The 17948-nt window shown below is 42.5% G+C and overlaps 1 protein-coding gene across 2 annotated transcripts in view; it reads left to right on the forward strand.

Moving 5' to 3' along the window:
• hprt1l (hypoxanthine phosphoribosyltransferase 1, like) overlaps positions 1-17646 on the forward strand; it is a 29775-nt gene extending 12129 nt beyond the window's left edge. For both annotated transcript variants that reach the window (XM_051932020.1, XM_028809812.2), the window contains exons 4-9: positions 1520-1585; positions 4377-4394; positions 4601-4683; positions 10750-10796; positions 14006-14082; positions 16685-17646. In XM_051932020.1, the coding sequence (XP_051787980.1) occupies positions 1520-1585; positions 4377-4394; positions 4601-4683; positions 10750-10796; positions 14006-14082; positions 16685-16732 (339 nt within the window). In that variant the 3' untranslated portion in view covers positions 16733-17646. The remainder of the gene's footprint in view (positions 1-1519; positions 1586-4376; positions 4395-4600; positions 4684-10749; positions 10797-14005; positions 14083-16684) is intronic.
• The last annotated feature ends 302 nt before the right edge of the window (positions 17647-17948 follow it).

Below are 17948 nucleotides of genomic sequence, written 5' to 3' on the forward strand. Positions count from 1 at the left end.
GAAGCAACAGGGGCGTGGTGGTGCTCAAACATAAAGAATGCTGGCAGTCACCTCCAGTTTGCCCTCTGGTGGTCATTCAGAGTGTCAACTGGATGATAACATGCATACAAGACCGTAAGATTACCCCTCACTCTATCCAGAAGGGGGTGGGTTAGGGTTGATTTCACCCTACAGTATTTTTATTCAACCAATGAGAAACATGTGTAGCAAGTTTCATGAAAATCACTCAAGCCATTTGGAAGTGATGCTGGAACATACATACATACATGCAAAGACTTTTATATACCGTATACTGTATATACATAGATTGTTCAGGAGTGATGGAAAAAGGGAACATGAGATTTACAAGCAGATTGGACCAGCAGCAGCAGTTGTTCTGTAGGTGCTGTACCAGTCCATGGTGGTAAAGTGGGAGCTGAGTCTAAAAGGCATAGCTCTTGATTTACTGGTCAATCTACATCCCTCTCCTCACTTGAGATCATGATCTGTGGGTAATAACTGAAAAAATGAGATGGCAAGTACTGACAAATAGTTTGATCATAACTGATTTATCTATTAGTAGCATTAACACATATAATTGTAAGATACAATGTGACGAGGATGGACAGGATTAGAAATGAGTACATTAGAGGGTCAGTTCAAGTTGGACGGTTGGGAGACAAAGTCAGAGAGGCGAGATTGCGTTGGTTTTGACATCTGCAGAGGAGAGATGCTGGGTATATTGGGAAAAGGATGCTAAGGATAGAGCTGCCAGGCAAGAGAAAAAGAGGAAGGCCTAAGAGAAGGTTTATGGATGTGGTGAGAGAAGACATGCAGGTGATGGGTGTGACAGAGCAAGATTCAGAGGACAGAAAGATATGGAAGAAGATGATCCGCTGTGGCAACCCCTAATGGGAGTAGCCGAATGAAGAATCGTAAGTGATGTCAACTAACTATTCTTCATTGCATTATCCTTCAATATGACACCTTTTTTTCGCTATTTTCTTAAGGGTGTTATGCATGTTTTAGGTAAATCAGTCAAATCCACACATAAGAAGTTGATGAACAACTGATTGTGTTTTAGGAAAAGTGACAGTACTGAGTGGTATGAGTGGAAGAGTACCATGTCTATCAGTTCCACCAATTTTAACTTCAAAATAGTGTAGTTTTTAAATCCAGTTGTATTCCAAATGAGACTTTGTTCTCCCGTTTTACCAAGAGAAGTGATCTGCTAGCATTTATATTCAGTCCCTCTTGTTATACTGAAAAACATCCTGCTGCAAACTGGGTAGCATATTGAATGACTGGATAGAAGGGCTTTGCTTCATTCTTGGAATAAGACTATGCCACTGTATACAATCGGCAATAAAATCCCTGCCCATAACTGCTTCATTTGAAGAGGGCTAACTAGTGAGTTTATTAAATATAGACTTAGAATATAGTATTCGGAGTTCCTGGTTTGTTGTACTGGCTGGGCTCTGCTTCCTGGAGCTGCCCCTGCCATGGGTGGAACTAACTCTTTGTTACTTGCTCTTTCTAGAGTGAAGAGTCTACAAACAAGGTTGCTGTTATTGGCGCTGAGGAGCTGTGCAGTCTGAGCAAAAAGGTGTATATGGACAAATTATTACAATTTGTAGCAAAATAGTGTCAGCAATGTTTAAAAATCTATGCCATATGTAATATGCAGCAGATTCTGCTGTTGTACACACTTTTAGACTTACTGTATAACACAAGTTGATCTTATTTCATTAGGTTTCTGTTCTTACTGGAACTGAAGTTCTTGTTCCAGGAGGGTCTTTTACGCTCAAGCAATTACCTTTAAAGTTATCCTCTCACATAAAGCAAGGACTGCATGCAAAAAAAAGCACACAGTTTCAAACCCTTTAATAGCCTAAAACATCTCTTAACCTTCGGCATGAGGATTTTGTGTGCATTTTCATGAGCAACAAAATCGTCAAAGGAGGATTCTGCATACATTCTTTTGTGTAGTCTTTCCTGTATAATGTCCAAATCTAATTGTTTAGCTGACTGATTGAAAGTAAATGACTGCCCTGGAATGGCAACTTTGATGGAGCAACAGGAATCCAAGTAAATCGGATTCTCAATATGACCACATTCTTAAACCTTTTCTTGTTGTTAAACAAAACGGTTTTTTTTTTTCAAACCTGCTTAATTCAGTTCAGGATTGTGGGGAAGCCTGTACTGGCAGCATAAGGCACAAGTCAGGAGCCAACCACTCACTTATACACCAACAATGTGCCAATTCGTTATCTGTTTGGTATCGCTAATCCAGCTACCCTGCATCCTGTTAATGTGTTTGGAAAACTGGAGAAGAGAAAGTATGCAAACTCCTCCTAAATACCAACAAGGTGCAGCATTCAATCCCTACATACTGGATCTGTGAGGCAGCAGCACTAACCACTACTCCAATGTGCCAGCCTGCTGTATATATTATAGTAGCTAATACCTTACTATAAAAAAAGAACTGTTTGTGTGTGTGTGTGTGTGTTCGGTCCCTCCAAGCAATTTGATTGGCCAGTTTGGCTTTGGTGATGATTGACAGAGGGTGAAGCACACAACAACAACATTTATTTCTATAGCACATTTCCATACAAATACTGTAGCTCAAAGTGCCTTACATGATGAAGAAAGAGAAAAAAGACAAAGTAAGAATTAAAATAAGAGAACACTAATTAACATATAATAAAAGTAAGGTCCAATGGCCAGGGAGGACAGAAAAAACAAAAAAAACTCCAGATGGCTAGAGAAAAAATAAAATCTGGAGGGGTTCCAGGCCATGAGACCGCCCAGCCCCCTCTAGGCATTCTACCTAACATAAATGATCAGTTCTCGTTGTATTCAGGGTTTTCATGGAAGGACTTGATGATGACGGTCACATGGACTTCTGGCCTTTAATCCATCAATGTAGGGACATCATGGTGCTTTGATTAGGTGGTGGTGGTGCTGGTCGCCACCACAGAAAACCAGAAAAAGAACAGAAGAGAAAGCAGGGGTTGAGGAGGAGTTGATTTGCAGGAGGCATTCTGAGAAATGCCTTCAAAGATGGGAAGTGTTCGCAAGAATGTTTTCATATTGGGTAATGGGGGCCCATATACCATTGGTGGAAGTCAATCAATGTCCTGCTGAGGAACTGACAGGAGATTTTTTTTTTAAACTGAGCTAACCAGGAGACGTGTGTTTTTTTAAAAAAAAAAAAAAAAAAAAAAAAAAAAAAAAAAAAAAACCTAGTGAACAAATCTTAACAACAGACAAGAATCAAAATCAAGAAAACTGGCAAAGGGCTCAGACTGAACGAAACTCACAAGAAGCAGAAAAGGAAAGAATTTGCATCTGCAGATTGGGTAACCAAAGGAGCCCATCTTACAGATTACCTCCGGGTCACATCCCATTAAGCCACAGCCCTAGAAATGCAGGATGCCGCAATAACAATGGCTCTCACATTATCGGTGATAGAAGGACCTGAAAACAGCGGTCAAGATGTTAGAATTTGAGGGTTTAATAATATTACATGAACCTAATCATGAAAGTCATAAAGTGAACAGGACACAAACAAGACACCTTGAAATGGTAAAGCCTGAGAAATGGGAATGCGCTCGAGAGGGAGCGCCGGGCAAGAAGAGTTCAGAAACATGCAGATACTGAGGAAAGGTGTAGGAGGAATGCCGAAGGTGGACCTAGGGCAATAGATTTCAAATGTTTTTACATTTATATTCACTGGGCCTTGAACCTTGATCTTTGTTTTAATTGAGAGCTTATGACATGACGCATTTAACACAACCCAAGGATTGAAAGAGTAGGCTACCTCACTCACATAATTTGGCTTTGGGTCATTCTCACTGCAAGGTGCAACACAGGCATGCTCCCTAGCTGACAGGAAAAGAAAAGCTACACAGGTATGCAGCATTGCTGACAGGAAAACAACCACGGCAACCTCTGCTCACAGTGAAGCACATTGCACAGGCCGACTGAAAGTGTCCTACGTAAACACAAATCATCCACTCACGGAGCAACAGAAAGTCATAGAAGACTTGGAGCAGTAAAGATGGAAGAAGTGGTTTTTAGATCGATGATAAGTGGTGGGGGGGGGGGATTTGTGTGTTGGTGGTATGGGGGATATCCTCAGGTGTTTCAGGGGTATTGAATTGTATTGTCTGTGAATTTTATTTCAAAAATATCTGTAAATGGAGTCTTTTGTATTCTCTGGATACTAAAATCAGAAGGTTCATTCACATTCTGCTGTAAACTATGCATTTAATATAATTGGGTTAAGTCTGGCTTTTAACCTTGAAGGTTTGTCAAAAATGACAGCAGTTCTGTAAATGTTAGTTTTGTGGAGGAAATTTAATTCTTGAATTATGTTTTTTTTTCTAATGCAGAATGTACTTATAGTTGAGGTATGTATAACCTTTTTATTTTCTGAATTATTTAATTTTAAATTTGAATGACTAGTTTTATCTGTTCTGAATAAGTGTATTCATTATCCTTTTTAATATATTCTCAGTTTCGTTTGTTTCAATTTGTCATTTAGAAATGTGTAGCATTTAATGTTGGTTACAAGCACATTAAAATTGTGTGACTTGTTTTTTTTCGGGGGGTTTAGGACATTGTGGAAACAGGTAGAACTATGATGACGCTACTACCTTTATTAGAAGCACACAATCCCAAGATGGTGAAAGTTGTAAGGTATTGTGCTTTTATTCATTCAGTTTCTTGGACTTCATTTACTGTATTTCTAGTTCTTTTCCTCAAGCATGTGAGAAGTGAAAATGATTAGCTGAAGTCAAATGTTTCATTTAACCTCTATATATTAGGAAGTATCTAGTGAGAGACCCCTCCTCGAACCACCACCTTACCGTGGTGGAGGGGTTTGCGTGTCCCAATGATCCTAGGAGCTCTGTTGTCCGGGGCTTTATGCCCCTGGTAGGGCCACCCAAGGCAAACTGGTCCTAGGTGAGGGATGAGACAAAGAGCAGTTATACAAACCTCCTATGACGAATAAAAAATTTGGACGGCGTTTTCCCTCGCCCGGACGCGGGTCACCGGGGCCCCCCTCTGGAGCCAGGCCTGGAGGTGGGGCTCGATGGCGAGCGCCTGGTGGCCGGGCTTGCACCCATGGGGCTCGGCCGGGCACAGCCCGAAGAGGCAACGTGGGTCCCCCTTCCCATGGGCTCACCACCTATGGGAGGGGCCAAGGAGGTCAGGTGCAGTGTGAGTTGGGTGGTGGCCGAAGGCGGGGACCTTGGCGGTCCGATCCTCGGCTACAGAAGCTGGCTCTTGGGACGTGGAATGTCACCTCTCTGAAGGGGAAGGAGCCTGAGCTTGTGCGTGAGGTTGAGAGGTTCCGGCTAGATATAGTCGGGCTCACCTCGACACACAGCTTGGACTCTGGAACCAATCTCCTTGAGAGGGGCTGGACTCTCTACCACTCTGGAGTTGCCCCTGGTGAGAGGCGCAGAGCGGGTGTGGGTATACTTATTGCCCCCCGACTTGTAGCCTGTACATTGGGGTTTGCCCCAGTAGATGAGAGGGTAGCCTCCCTCCGCCTTCGGGTGGGGGGACGGGTCCTAACTGTTGTTTGTGCGTATGCACCGAACAGCAGTTCGGAGTACCCACCCTTTTTGGAGTCCCTGGAGGGTGTGCTAGAGGGCATACCATCTGGGGACTCCCTCGTACTGCTGGGAGACTTCAATGCTCACGTGGGCAATGACAGTGAGACCTGGAAGGGCGTGATTGGGAGGAATGGCCCCCCCGATCTGAACCCGAGTGGTGTTTTGTTATTGGACTTCTGTGCTCGTCACGGATTGTGCATAACGAACACCATGTTCAAGCATAGGGGTGTTCATATGTGCACTTGGCACCAGGACACCCTAGGCCTCAGTTCGATGATCGACTTTGTGGTCGTGTCGTCGAACTTGCGGCCACATGTCTTGGACACTCGGGTGAAGAGAGGGGCGGAGCTATCAACTGATCACCACCTGGTGGTGAATTGGCTTCGATGGTGGGGGAGGATGCCGGTCAGGCCTGGTAGGCCCAAACGTGTTGTGAGGGTCTGCTGGGAACGTCTGGCAGAGCCCCCTGTCAGAAGTAGCTTCAACTCCCACCTCTGGCAGAACTTTGACCATGTCCCGAGGGAGGTGGGGGACATTGAGTCCGAATGGGCCATGTTCCGTGCCTCTATTGTTGAGGCGGGTGACCGGAGCTGTGGCCGTAAGGTGGTCGGTGCCTGTCGTGGCGGCAATCCCCGAACCCGTTGGTGGACACCGGCGGTGAGGGATGCCGTCAAGCTGAAGAAGGAGTCCTACCAGTCCCTTTTGTCCTGTGGGACTCTGGAGGCAGCTAATAGGTACCGGCAGGCCAAGCGGAATGCAGCTTCGGTGGTTGCTGAGGCAAAAACTCGGCATGGGAGGAGTTTGGGGAGGCCATGGAGAACGACTTTCGGACGGCTTCGAGGAGATTCTGGTCCACCGTCCGGCGTCTCAGGAGGGGGAAGCAGTGCAGTGTCAACACTGTATATGGTGGGGATGGTGCGCTGCTGACCTCGACTCGGGACGTTGTGGGTCGGTGGGGGGAGTACTTTGAAGACCTCCTCAATCCCAATAACATGCCTTTCAATGAGGAAGCAGAGCCTGGGGACTCGGAGGTGAGCTCCCCCATCTCTGGGACTGAGGTCACCGAGGTGGTCAAAAAACTCCTTGGTGGCAGGGCCCCGGGGGTGGATGAGATACGCCCGGAGTTCCTAAAGGCTCTGGATGTTGTAGGGCTGTCTTGGTTGACACGTCTCTACAACATCGCATGGACATCAGGGACAGTGCCTCTGGATTGGCAGACCGGAGTGGTGGTCCCCCGCTTTAAGAAGGGGGACCGGAGGGTGTGTTCCAACTACAGAGGGATCACACTCCTCAGCCTCCCTGGAAAAGTCTATTCGGGGGTTCTGGAGAGGAGGGTCCGTCGGATAGTTGAACCTCGGATTCAGGAGGAACAGTGTGGTTTTCGACCTGGTCGCGGAACAGTGGACCAGCTCTACACCCTTAGCAGGGTCCTGGAGGGTGCATGGGAGTTTGCCCAACCAGTCTACATGTGTTTTGTGGACTTGAAAAAGGCGTTCGACCGTGTCCCTCGGGGAATCCTGTGGGGGGTGCTCCGGGAGTATGGAGTACCGGACCCCCTGATGAGGGCGGTTCGGTCCCTGTACAACCGGTGTCAGAGCTTGGTCCGCATTGCCGGCAGTAAGTCGAACCCATTTCCAGTGAGAATTGGACTCCGCCAGGGCTGCCCATTGTCACTGATTCTGTTCATAACTTTTATGGACAGAATTTCTAGGCACAGCCAGGGTGTTGAGGGGGTCCGGTTTGGTGGACTCAGGATTGGGTCACTGCTTTTTGCAGATGATGTTGTCCTGTTTGCTTCATCAGGCCGTGATCTTCAGCTCTCTCTGGATCAGTTCGCAGCTGAGTGTGAAGCGGCTGGGATGGGAATCAGCACCTCCAAATCCAAGACCATGGTCCTCAGCCAGAAAAGGGTGGAGTGCCCTCTCAGGGTTGGCAGCGAGATCCTGCCTCAAGTGGAGGAGTTCAAGTATCTTGGGGTCTTGTTCACGAGTGAGGGAAGAATGGAGCGTGAGATCGACAGGTGGATCAGTGCGGCGTCCGCAGTGATGCGGGCTCTGCATCGGTCTGTCATGGTGAAAAAGGAGCTGAGCCATAAGGCAAAGCTCTCAATTTACCGGTCGATCTATGTTCCTACCCTCACCTATGGTCATGAGCTATGGGTAGTGACTGAAAGAACGAGATCGCGAATACAAGCGGCTGAAATGAGTTTCCTCCGCAGGGTGTCTGGGCTCTCCCTTAAACATAGGGTGAGAAGCTCAGTCATCCGGGAGGGGCTCAGAGTAGAGCCACTGCTCCTCCGCATCGAGAGGAGTCAGATGAGGTGGCTCGGGCATCTGATCAGGATGCCTCCTGGACGCCTCCCTGGTGAGGTGTTCCGGGCACGTCCAACCGGGAGGAGGCCCAGGGGAAGACCCAGGACACGCTGGAGGGACTATGTCTCCCGGCTGGCCTGGGAACGCCTCGGGATTCTCCCGGAAGAGCTAGAAGAAGTGGCCGGGGAGAGGGAAGTCTGGGCATCTCTGCTCAAGCTGCTGCTCCCGCAACCCGACCTCGGATAAGCGGAAGAGGATGGATGGATGGATAGTGAGAGATGTCAATCATTGACTAATTGTTCTTTTAAAACTTGGTGTAGTTTAAGCAAAAGAATTAAGAATGTCTTCTGACATTGAGTTACACTGACATTGGCACTGATTCAAGAGACAGTTAAATGCCAGGTTGGCTGCAGAAAACCTCAATGAGCTTATATCAACTGCACCAAGCTACAAAAGAACAGTTGATTTTTCTACTATAACACAAAGATAAGGACTACATCTTTGAGATGCAGAATTACCCCATGTCACTCGTGCATTGTGTGTTGACCCTCTCATCCTTTACACCCCTGTCTCCTAATGAATAATGTACAAGCACTTATTCTCTGGGAGAGCATCATATCTTCCGAGACCCATGCAATATGCAGTGCTATTTAAACAATGGTGCATTGAAATGTACTTAAGGGAGCAGTTTCGGTGCCAGTCTATCACAAATATTATCATAGTGCTCATCCTTCAGCACGTTCTGAGAGAACTGAAGTGTTCAAAAGGTCCCATTCTCCTTCTCAACCACTTAGGTCTGCTGTTGAAGTTTTCGTGATGCCACCTCTGTGCAGCATCACATTTCAGTCCAGACTTTTTCATATGTAGTTCCTAGCTGCTGGAATGGCTGGAATGAGCCTCTATTTAAAATTCTGACTCACTCAAAGGCTCTATTGTTGGGTGAATTTCTGTCTAAATGATATTCGCTGTTAGGTTTTTGTAATCTTCTTCTTCTTCCTCTTCTTCTTTCAGCTGCTCCCGTTAGGGGTTGCCACTGTAGATCATCTTCTTCCATATCTTTCTGTCCTCTGCATCTTGTTCTCTTAAACCCATCACCTGCATGTTCTTTCTCAGCACATCCATAAACCTTCTCTTAGGCCTTCTTCTTTTCCTCTACCCTGGCAGCTCTTTCTTTAGCATCCTTCTCCCAATATACTTAGCATCTCTCCTCTGCACATGTCCAAACCAACGCAATCTCGCCTCTCTGACTTTGTCTCCCAACCATCCAACTTGAGCTGACCCTCTAATGTACTCATTTCTAATCCTATCCATCCTTGTCACATTCAATGAAAATCTTAGTGTCTTTAACTCTGCTACCTCTAGCTCTGTCTCCTGCTTTCTGGTCAGTGCCACATTCTTCAACCCATATAACATAGCTAGTCTCACTACCATCCTGTAGACCTTCCCTTTCACTCTTGCTTATACCCGTCTGTCACAAATTAAACCTGACACTCTTCTCCACCCATTCCACCCTGCCTGCATTCTCTTTTTCACCTCTCTTCCACAATCCCCATTACTCTGTACTGTTGATCCCAAGTATTTAAAGTCATCCACCTTCACCAACTCTACTCTTTAAATCCTCACCATTCCACTGACCTCCCCTTCATTCACACACATGTATTCTGTCTTGTTCCTACTCCTCTCTAGAGCATATCTCCACCTCTCCAGGGTCTCCTCAACCTGCTTCCTGTTTTGTTCTGAGCTATTCACTTGTGATGATGAATTTTACACCCTTGCTCTGTAACACTTGTTCCTAAACATACCCCCATATTGATATTTACTCAATTAAGTTCTCCTCTTCTGTAAGTTGCGTCAGATAAAAATACCTGCTAAGTAAATAAATGTAAATGTAAAAACTCTAGGCTCGTTGTGAGTTCAGTTCCGAGACATCTTTTGACTGTCTCTCAGGGTTACTAAGCTGAGAATCACTTCTCTTAACTGGACACTAGTTTACACTAAAGAAACATCACATTCTAACTCTATTCCCCCCTAGTGTTTCTGCACCCCTAAGCCCCAGTGCTCTATATGCCCATTTTCTTAAATGGATTATTCTATACTAACTCATAGTCTATGCAAATGTGACTAGCAGTCCCCTGCTTGTCCTCAATCTACATGCCTCTAATTATGAAACAAGGTCATGGGTTTTCGCCATAGACTGCCCACGTGCTGCCTGTTATTGATAAGGAAGTCCTTCAACTTCCTGCCAACTCTCCAGAAGGAGCTTGGGCAACTCTGACTTCTTCTAAGTCACATGTCCTTTTTCATCCAGGACATACATTACATATTTTAACTCGGGCTTCAAACCCTCCCTTGCCCTCTTGCACTGGCACCCCTGGATATTGCCCTTCTAGAGTATTATCCTTGACCTGCCTTTCCTCACTGACATTTCTAAATGCTTTGCCCCTGCCAATGGAGTGGGTGATCCATTCTTGCTATCTCCCTCCCTGCACTGGAGGTGCTACATGGGACTGTTGTGGCACTGATATCTCTAGTAACCTCTTGCCAGCTGGCTATTCCTTCATGATGGTCTAAACACATCCTTTATATAGGCACCTAAAATGCCATACTTGGACTTACGAAATAACCCTCTAAATTGTCATGTACCATTTATATTTAAGCAAGGAACAAAAAGTGTTGTAAGTTACAAGGAAAGAGGGTATTAAATAAAAAAACAAGACAAGACAATGTTATTGAAATTTCAATGATTTTTCTTCAAATATTGCTACAATTAAGTGAGTGTTCAAGGGCTATATATTGTAACTAATATAACATCTAAAAATGTTTTCCAGTCTTCTTGTAAAAAGGACACCAAAGAGCTTGGGATATAAACCAGACTGTAAGTATGTTTCATATCTGTGCTCTGACCTTGACCATGAATAAAAAGACCACAGGAGCACAAATGTACATATCCAAAATGAAACAAATGCACAAGTTATAAAATAACGAAAAGGTGTGTCTTCCCCACTGGATGTCACTACACAGTAAGTTATTCCCAAACCAACTTGTTAGTTTACTTGTTTCCTCCATAAATGCCAGGTCTTGGTCTGTATGGTATTTGAACATTCCCTCCCTGTCTGTGGGTTTCCCACTGGGCACTCTGGCTTCCTCTCCCATTTGTAAAGAGTTGTATGTTAGATTAATTGGAGCATACAAAATGGTTGATGGTGTGGTATGTCAGACTAGACCCTATGGTGGACTGGTCACTCCGTTGAGCCTAATGCTGACAGGAGATGCTCTGGTCACGCTTGCATTAAGCAAGTTATATTGTCCCCTGACAGTTAAAAAGCACCTATGTGTGTCCACTTATGCTGTGCTCTGGGTTTGAATTTCAAGGTAACCACAGAGTAAGAGTATGCTGAGTAATAGCCTGAGGACCACAGACCTCTGGGTTTGTATCTGGCACTATGCGGCTAGCCGCCCAGAACTGTTTAACAGATGCCTACCTTCTAACATAAAGGAGACTACGCAAGTATGAATTTAACTGTAACAATAATGAATCTATAAACTACTGGTATTTCCCAGGCATTTTCCTACAGTGTCAGACCAGTTCAGCTTTTCACTATCCTTCTCCTGGTACTCCTTCAGAGTTCAGATGCCTGGCACCAAATGTGTTACTGCTGCCTAATGGCATAATCATACCCACAGTGGTCCCTTTAGAAATTTTATTCTTGCATCTTTAGATCTTGTAAAAACTGAATGCACGCTAAGGTGATGTGAACGGATCAGCTGCTGGCTTGCTGGTAGCTGCTGCCGAGCTGCATGATCTGCATGTCGCGCTGTGCAGCGATCATTTAAAAGCCTGTACAGCAGCTGTCCTTTTGTCTCTTTTCCTTTGTCTTGCATGACGTTAAAGTATCTCTGAGAAATTGTTTGTAAGTAGGGATTTTTTTTATATAATAGACCATTTTAATTTCCCAGTCACACTGTCTACACCTGAAAGTATCCACGTTTTCACACATCACTCATGCAAGTGTTGACTACAACAAGATCAGACCAGGTTGAATTGCAAGTAAAGACATTTTTCTATGGCTTGAGAAAATTGTGCATATCAGTGTTGTAGCCATTCTAGAATGACAGAAAAAGAGTAAGGAGCATTAGAGAATGAACAAATGAGGCTGATGATAAAGCAAAAACAAAAACAAAATAGGCTTGTCATTTTTGCCAGCTGAAATGAAGAGCAAGTAAGGCCAAGAGTGTTTTCACCAAGAAACATCTGAAAGTTAATACATTTTTCTGAAAAGGTTTCCAAAGCAGAAAATGTGTGTTTAGCTTGTAAGCATGCATAATTTTCAGTTGAAGTTAGTTTAATACTTGCCATGTTAAAATGAAAACAATATCTTTAGATGAGACTCGTAAAGCTGATGCAAGTTAATGCCAATATTGTTTTCAGGGGGGGGGAAATCTTTTGAATTTGGAATTACAGTGAGTTGTTGCACAGAGAAGCAAACTGTGTCTTTTTTTTCCCCAAAGTAATTTGTTTTGTGTACTATAAAGAATGCTGCATTACAGTGGATTCGGAAAATATTCAGATCCCTTCACATCCAGCACAATTTATTATGCTGTAGATTTAATTGTAAATTGATACATTTTCCATTTTAGCGTATCAATCTATGCTCAACAACTCACAGTAACAAAGTGCCATGTTTTTAGAAAGATTTGTAGATATATTAAAAATCAAGAACTGAAATCTTTCATACAAGTATTCAGACCCTTAATTCAGTATTGATATCAATTACAGCTTTGAGTTATCTTAAGTAAGTATCTACAAGCATTGCACACCAGGATTTGGGCAGTTTATCCCATTCTTCCTGGCTGATCCTATCAAGTTCCACAGAATTGCATGGGAAACTCTATAAATTGCCATCTTTAGGTCTCTCTACTGATGGTGCATACAGTTTACGTCTGGGCTTTGGCTCGGCCACTTGAGGATAGTTGGAGACTTGTCCCAAAGCCATACTGATATTGTCTTTGCTGTAATCATTTGATTGCTGTCGTGCTGAAAGGTGAACCATCACTCCAATCTGAGGTCATGTGCACTTTTCTTCAAGGACACCTTTCTGCATGTGGCTGCATTCATCCTTCCCTCAATTTTGACCAGTTTCTCTGTCCCTGCCACTGAGAAGCACCCCTTAGCATGATACTGCCACCACCATTCTTTACTGTAGAGATGGTATTAAGCACAAGGTGAGAAGTGCCTGGTCTTCGTCAGACAAAGTGCTTAGATTTCAGACCATACAATTCAATTTTTGTCTCATTAGACCAGGGGATTTTTTTCCTCCTGCTCTCTGAGCCCAAGCAGATTGTCATATGTCTTTTACTCAAGAGGGGCTTCCATCAATGGAGTGCTGCTGAAATGTTTCTTTCCAACAGGTTCTCCCATCTCATCGGAGGACTTCTTGGTCACCTCCTAGACCCAGGCCCTTCTTGTCTGGTTACTCAGTTTGGCTGGATGGCCAACTCTAGGAAGAGTCCTGATGCTTCCAGTCTTCTTCCATTTTACAATTATTCAGGCCGCCATGCTTCTGGGAACACTCAACACTCTAGAAATGGCCTTTGCCCTGATATGTACCCCACCATGGATTGATCATGAAGGACTACAGAGAGTCAAGTGGGCTTCATGACTTGGTTTTTGTCCTGAGTGAATTGTCGGACCTGATATTCACAGGTGTTTGTATTTCTAAACAATGTCCATTCAGCTTGCCACAGGTGGACTTCAATCAAGTACTAGACGCATCTCAAGGATAATTTATAAGCAAACATGATGCACCTTACCACAATTTGGAGTGCCACAGCAATGGGAATGAATGAATGAATTAATGAATTAAATAAATAAAGGGTCTGAATTAATGAGAGAGAATTTCAGTTTTCATTTCAATAGTGTGTAGGGTCTGAATAGTTTCTGAATCAACTGTATATAATAGTAACAGAAACATATACAGTATACACAAAGTGTAATTATTTATGCAATGGCAAGCTTTCAAATGTAATTTGCACCATTTAGTTTTAGTTTCTTAGTGGAATTCATGTGTGCCTTTTTTTATGCAGACATTGGTTTTGAAATCCCTGATAAATTTCTGGTGGGATATGCTTTGGATTACAATGAATATTTCAGAGATCTCAGTGTAAGTATTCATCAAAGTGGATGGATAGAAATCCTTAGACAAGCAATTTCTCCTCCACCATAGTAAAGAATTTTTGCCAATATACTGTATGTAACTGAATGCAATGCAAGAGAGTAGGCAAATAACTCCTAGCAATGTATGGCTATTATTTTAAGTGCATGTGTAAATTAAAAAGAAGTTCAATTTTTAGCTTAACAAAATGCTCACTTTCATAAATCAGTAACACTAATTTAATAAAATGATATTCCAAGTGTTAGTATGTTAACATAAATGTCACTACGGAAGGAGTGCCTATGGAATTACTTTGTTGATATTTATCCATCAATGAACGCTGACAATGTTTAAGTATTGTTCTTAGCAGGTACCCTATGCTGATATATCAGGTGCATACTGTATTTAAACTGTGAAGCATAATTGTTATAATTTTCGGAAGTAATTAAGATGTTTGTTTCAGTCTGTTCTGTGGTAGGCAACAAGACATCTAAACCTAAAAAATCCATCAGTTTTAATGGGAATAGCATAACAGTGTGTAAATGGGTCCAATTTAGCAACATATTTATATAGTATAAACAGTACTGTGCAAAACTCTAAGGCACTTTAGAATATTCACAAAAGTATTTGTTTTAGATGGTTTTTATGTCTTCTGGATTAGTGTATCGGGGGGGAAACAAACTTTTATTGCAGATCCGGGGGACCCTGATGTGACCAGTTAGAAGCCCTTCCAGATTATAAGAAAGCCAGGGAGGCCCTTCCCTGGCAGCACCCTCTGTTGTCCACCAGGGACCCCAACAGGGCTGCTCCTCCGGACTCCAACTCCCAAGCAGGCCTGAGGGTATCCAAACTGAGATTATTTATAAGTAAATAAATCAGGCTTTCAGGAATCTAATTCAGTCTAAGAAGGGCCTGCACAAAACATTCTAATTATGCATACCAACCTAGAAAAACTGTAGTTTAGTAGGAAATTATACTACAGTAGAGAGAGGAAATCAGAACTGTGAGTAGGTCTTGATTACAAAGAAAACCTAAAGCTTGCAAGGAAGTTTGGATTTACTAGGGTCAAGATGGTCCTTGCTCATGAATTACGACCATATCTTTACTCCATTCCTCTGATGTATGTAATACTAGGTATTTCCTGCTTAAGTAAAAGATCAACCAGGTCAGCTGAGGGTACAACAAATTATGCCTATCGGAAGTTCACGGTCTTAAGTGCAATGTGGCTATTGGAACATAATAATGCTTTGTGGTCAGAGTAAATTGAGTGATTTCATAACACCATATATATGATGTCCATGGTCATTTCATATATGAGATTAGTGACCTCTTGGGGCGCCTGCTGCCAGTAAAGAGCCCCAGCTCACATGGAGGAAGGGTGAAGTGGGGGCCCAAAACAGTTTAGAGGCCCCAAAAAGGCTAGAAATGTTGTTGGTACCTCTCTGTCTGTAGTTTGTTCTCTCTTGTTATCTTGACCAACTTTATACCTAACCAACCTGTCCAAGGACCCAAACAGATCAAGGCAGAGTGTAACTGTCACTCTAAACTGCATTAAGACAGTTTGAGAATGGATGTGTAGATCAAAGGTGTGGAGTCTTTTGATAGGAAATTAAGGACAACCACCCTATTCAAAAGCACACATGGAAAGGTCTATGCTGGGCCTGTAGGCAATTTCATTGTTTTGTGTTTGAAATCCAAATCTGAGCGTGTGTATTTGAAATAAAATACCATATTTTTTTTTAAGTCCATGCAGTGCCTGTGGTAATATTTTGTTTTTAAAGAGAATGGTGTGAAATTGTAATGAATGGGGATATTGGTGAGGTAAGGTAATAGAAGACCAGTTATCTGATTTTTAAAGAGAAATATTGTTTTCAGACCATTTTTACGTTGTGATGTGTTGTGTGCATTCATGTTTGAGCATTTTAAATGCAGGTCAGTTTCCTCTGAATGTGTGGCCTTTTCATTTTATAGCTTATAGTGATGGTTCTGCACCCCCTCTGACCCTGATCTTAAGCCAGCATAATCTGACTCCTGGTCTCCTTCTGATTGAGGTGTGTTTTTGGGATCAGCTGCTGGCATAAGCACCCAAATGTTGCTTGTGCATCCTAAAATTTCTGAAAACTGCTTTGTTTGGGACATTTCTGCCACTTCTGGCTCCTCTCCCACATCTAAGCTTCTCTCTGCATAGAGATGACAGGCAACAACTCCACAATATGACAGCAGTGTCTTTAGGTCAATTTAGCTCACTTTTATGAGAAATCTGACAGACAAGAGAAAACCATTCAGTCCACGCTTGTTAACAAATCTGCTATCTTTAACATAAGAAATTTTGTATGGAATTCTGTTTACACTGATGTGTCACTTCAATAATAAATATGAACAGACAAGTAAAAGTGATCACAGCAGTTATTCAGGTTTGAGCTTCAAGCCCTACAGCAAGCAAGAAGTTCATCTTCCTTTAATGCCAGTAGTTGGCCCAGGAATCCCTTTACAATCCATGGTCCTAACTGTTATTTATGACTTGTGTGTTAACTCTAGTGATATTTGATCTTTTTAAGTTCAGAATTAAACCAGCTTCTAGTCTAAAAATGTGTTTTTGTTTTCTGTACAGCATATCTGTGTGTTAAATGAAAATGCAAGGCAGAAATACAAAGCTTAGAACAAAGCTTGCTGACATTCTCAATGGGTGACACTACCATGTCAAAAACTGGCCTGTTACAAAAGCCAAAGGCACCTGGGAAAACAGCCCTAATGTTAGTTAACCGGATTAATGTTTGTTTTATTACTCAATTTCTTTATAAAGAAGATCTGAATGTTTACGTTTAATATAAATGTTAAATGAAAAGATTGTTACACTGAAACAGCTGAGGCAATATTTTTGGTAACTAACTCTGTTAGCAACCAATACAGTATGTAAACATATTTTTTATTTATATATAGCAGATGAGATAAAAATAGTTTGTTGCTAAAGAGTGCAATAAGCTCTTATGCCAGAGTAGCATGTAAGAAATTAATTTCAAATATATTTTCAACCAAATTTTTTTTTTTTTATTTTGTGTGTAAAGTCCTAGATATGGTTGTGTTTTATTAGTTATCATAAGTGCCTTTTGAGCATAAATTATTTATTCTTGCATCAAAGAATACCAAACTCTCTTTGCATTAACTGTGTTATCAAATTGATATCCTTTATTGTCCAATACAGAACAAGAATGACTACATGAAATTGCTGTAATAAGATATTGCTTATAATTGTGTCTTAATGCGCAATCTGTGAAGATGATCTGGAAAGTTCAATAATGTAATACAAAAAAAAGTTTATTTGTAACTTTCAAGAGCTGGGACATTCTGCCCAACCTGCGATTACCAAATGTATGTAGCATCTTGTCCAAACTGGTGTAGATAAGTTGGCAAAGCCCATTTTATTTCTTCTATAAATGGTTTATATTTATCACTATGTTTCATATATTTGTTACATATATACTGTAAGTAAGTATATTAGAAATAGTAGATTCTATTCTATTTTCTGGTATTCAAACTTTTTTTAAATAAAAAAAATATGCCATGTTCTGTAAAGGTGTGTCTTTTTCCCCCAGCTTCTCCAAGATGGTGTGCCATTGATAGATAGATACTTTATTAATCCCAAGGGGATATTCACATACTTCAGCAGCAGCATATTGATAAAAAACAATATTAAATTAAAGAGTGATACAAATGCAGGTATAACAGACAATAACTTTGTATAATGTTAACGTTTACCCCCCCGAGTGGAATTGAAGAGTCGCATAGTGTGGGGGAGGAACGATCTCCTCAGTCTCAGTGGAGCAGGACAGTGACAGCAGTCTGTCGCTGAAGCTGCTCCTCTGTCTGGAGATGTT

This window comes from Erpetoichthys calabaricus, chromosome 9 (assembly GCF_900747795.2).
Source record: "Erpetoichthys calabaricus chromosome 9, fErpCal1.3, whole genome shotgun sequence".
NCBI lineage: Eukaryota > Metazoa > Chordata > Cladistia > Polypteriformes > Polypteridae > Erpetoichthys > Erpetoichthys calabaricus.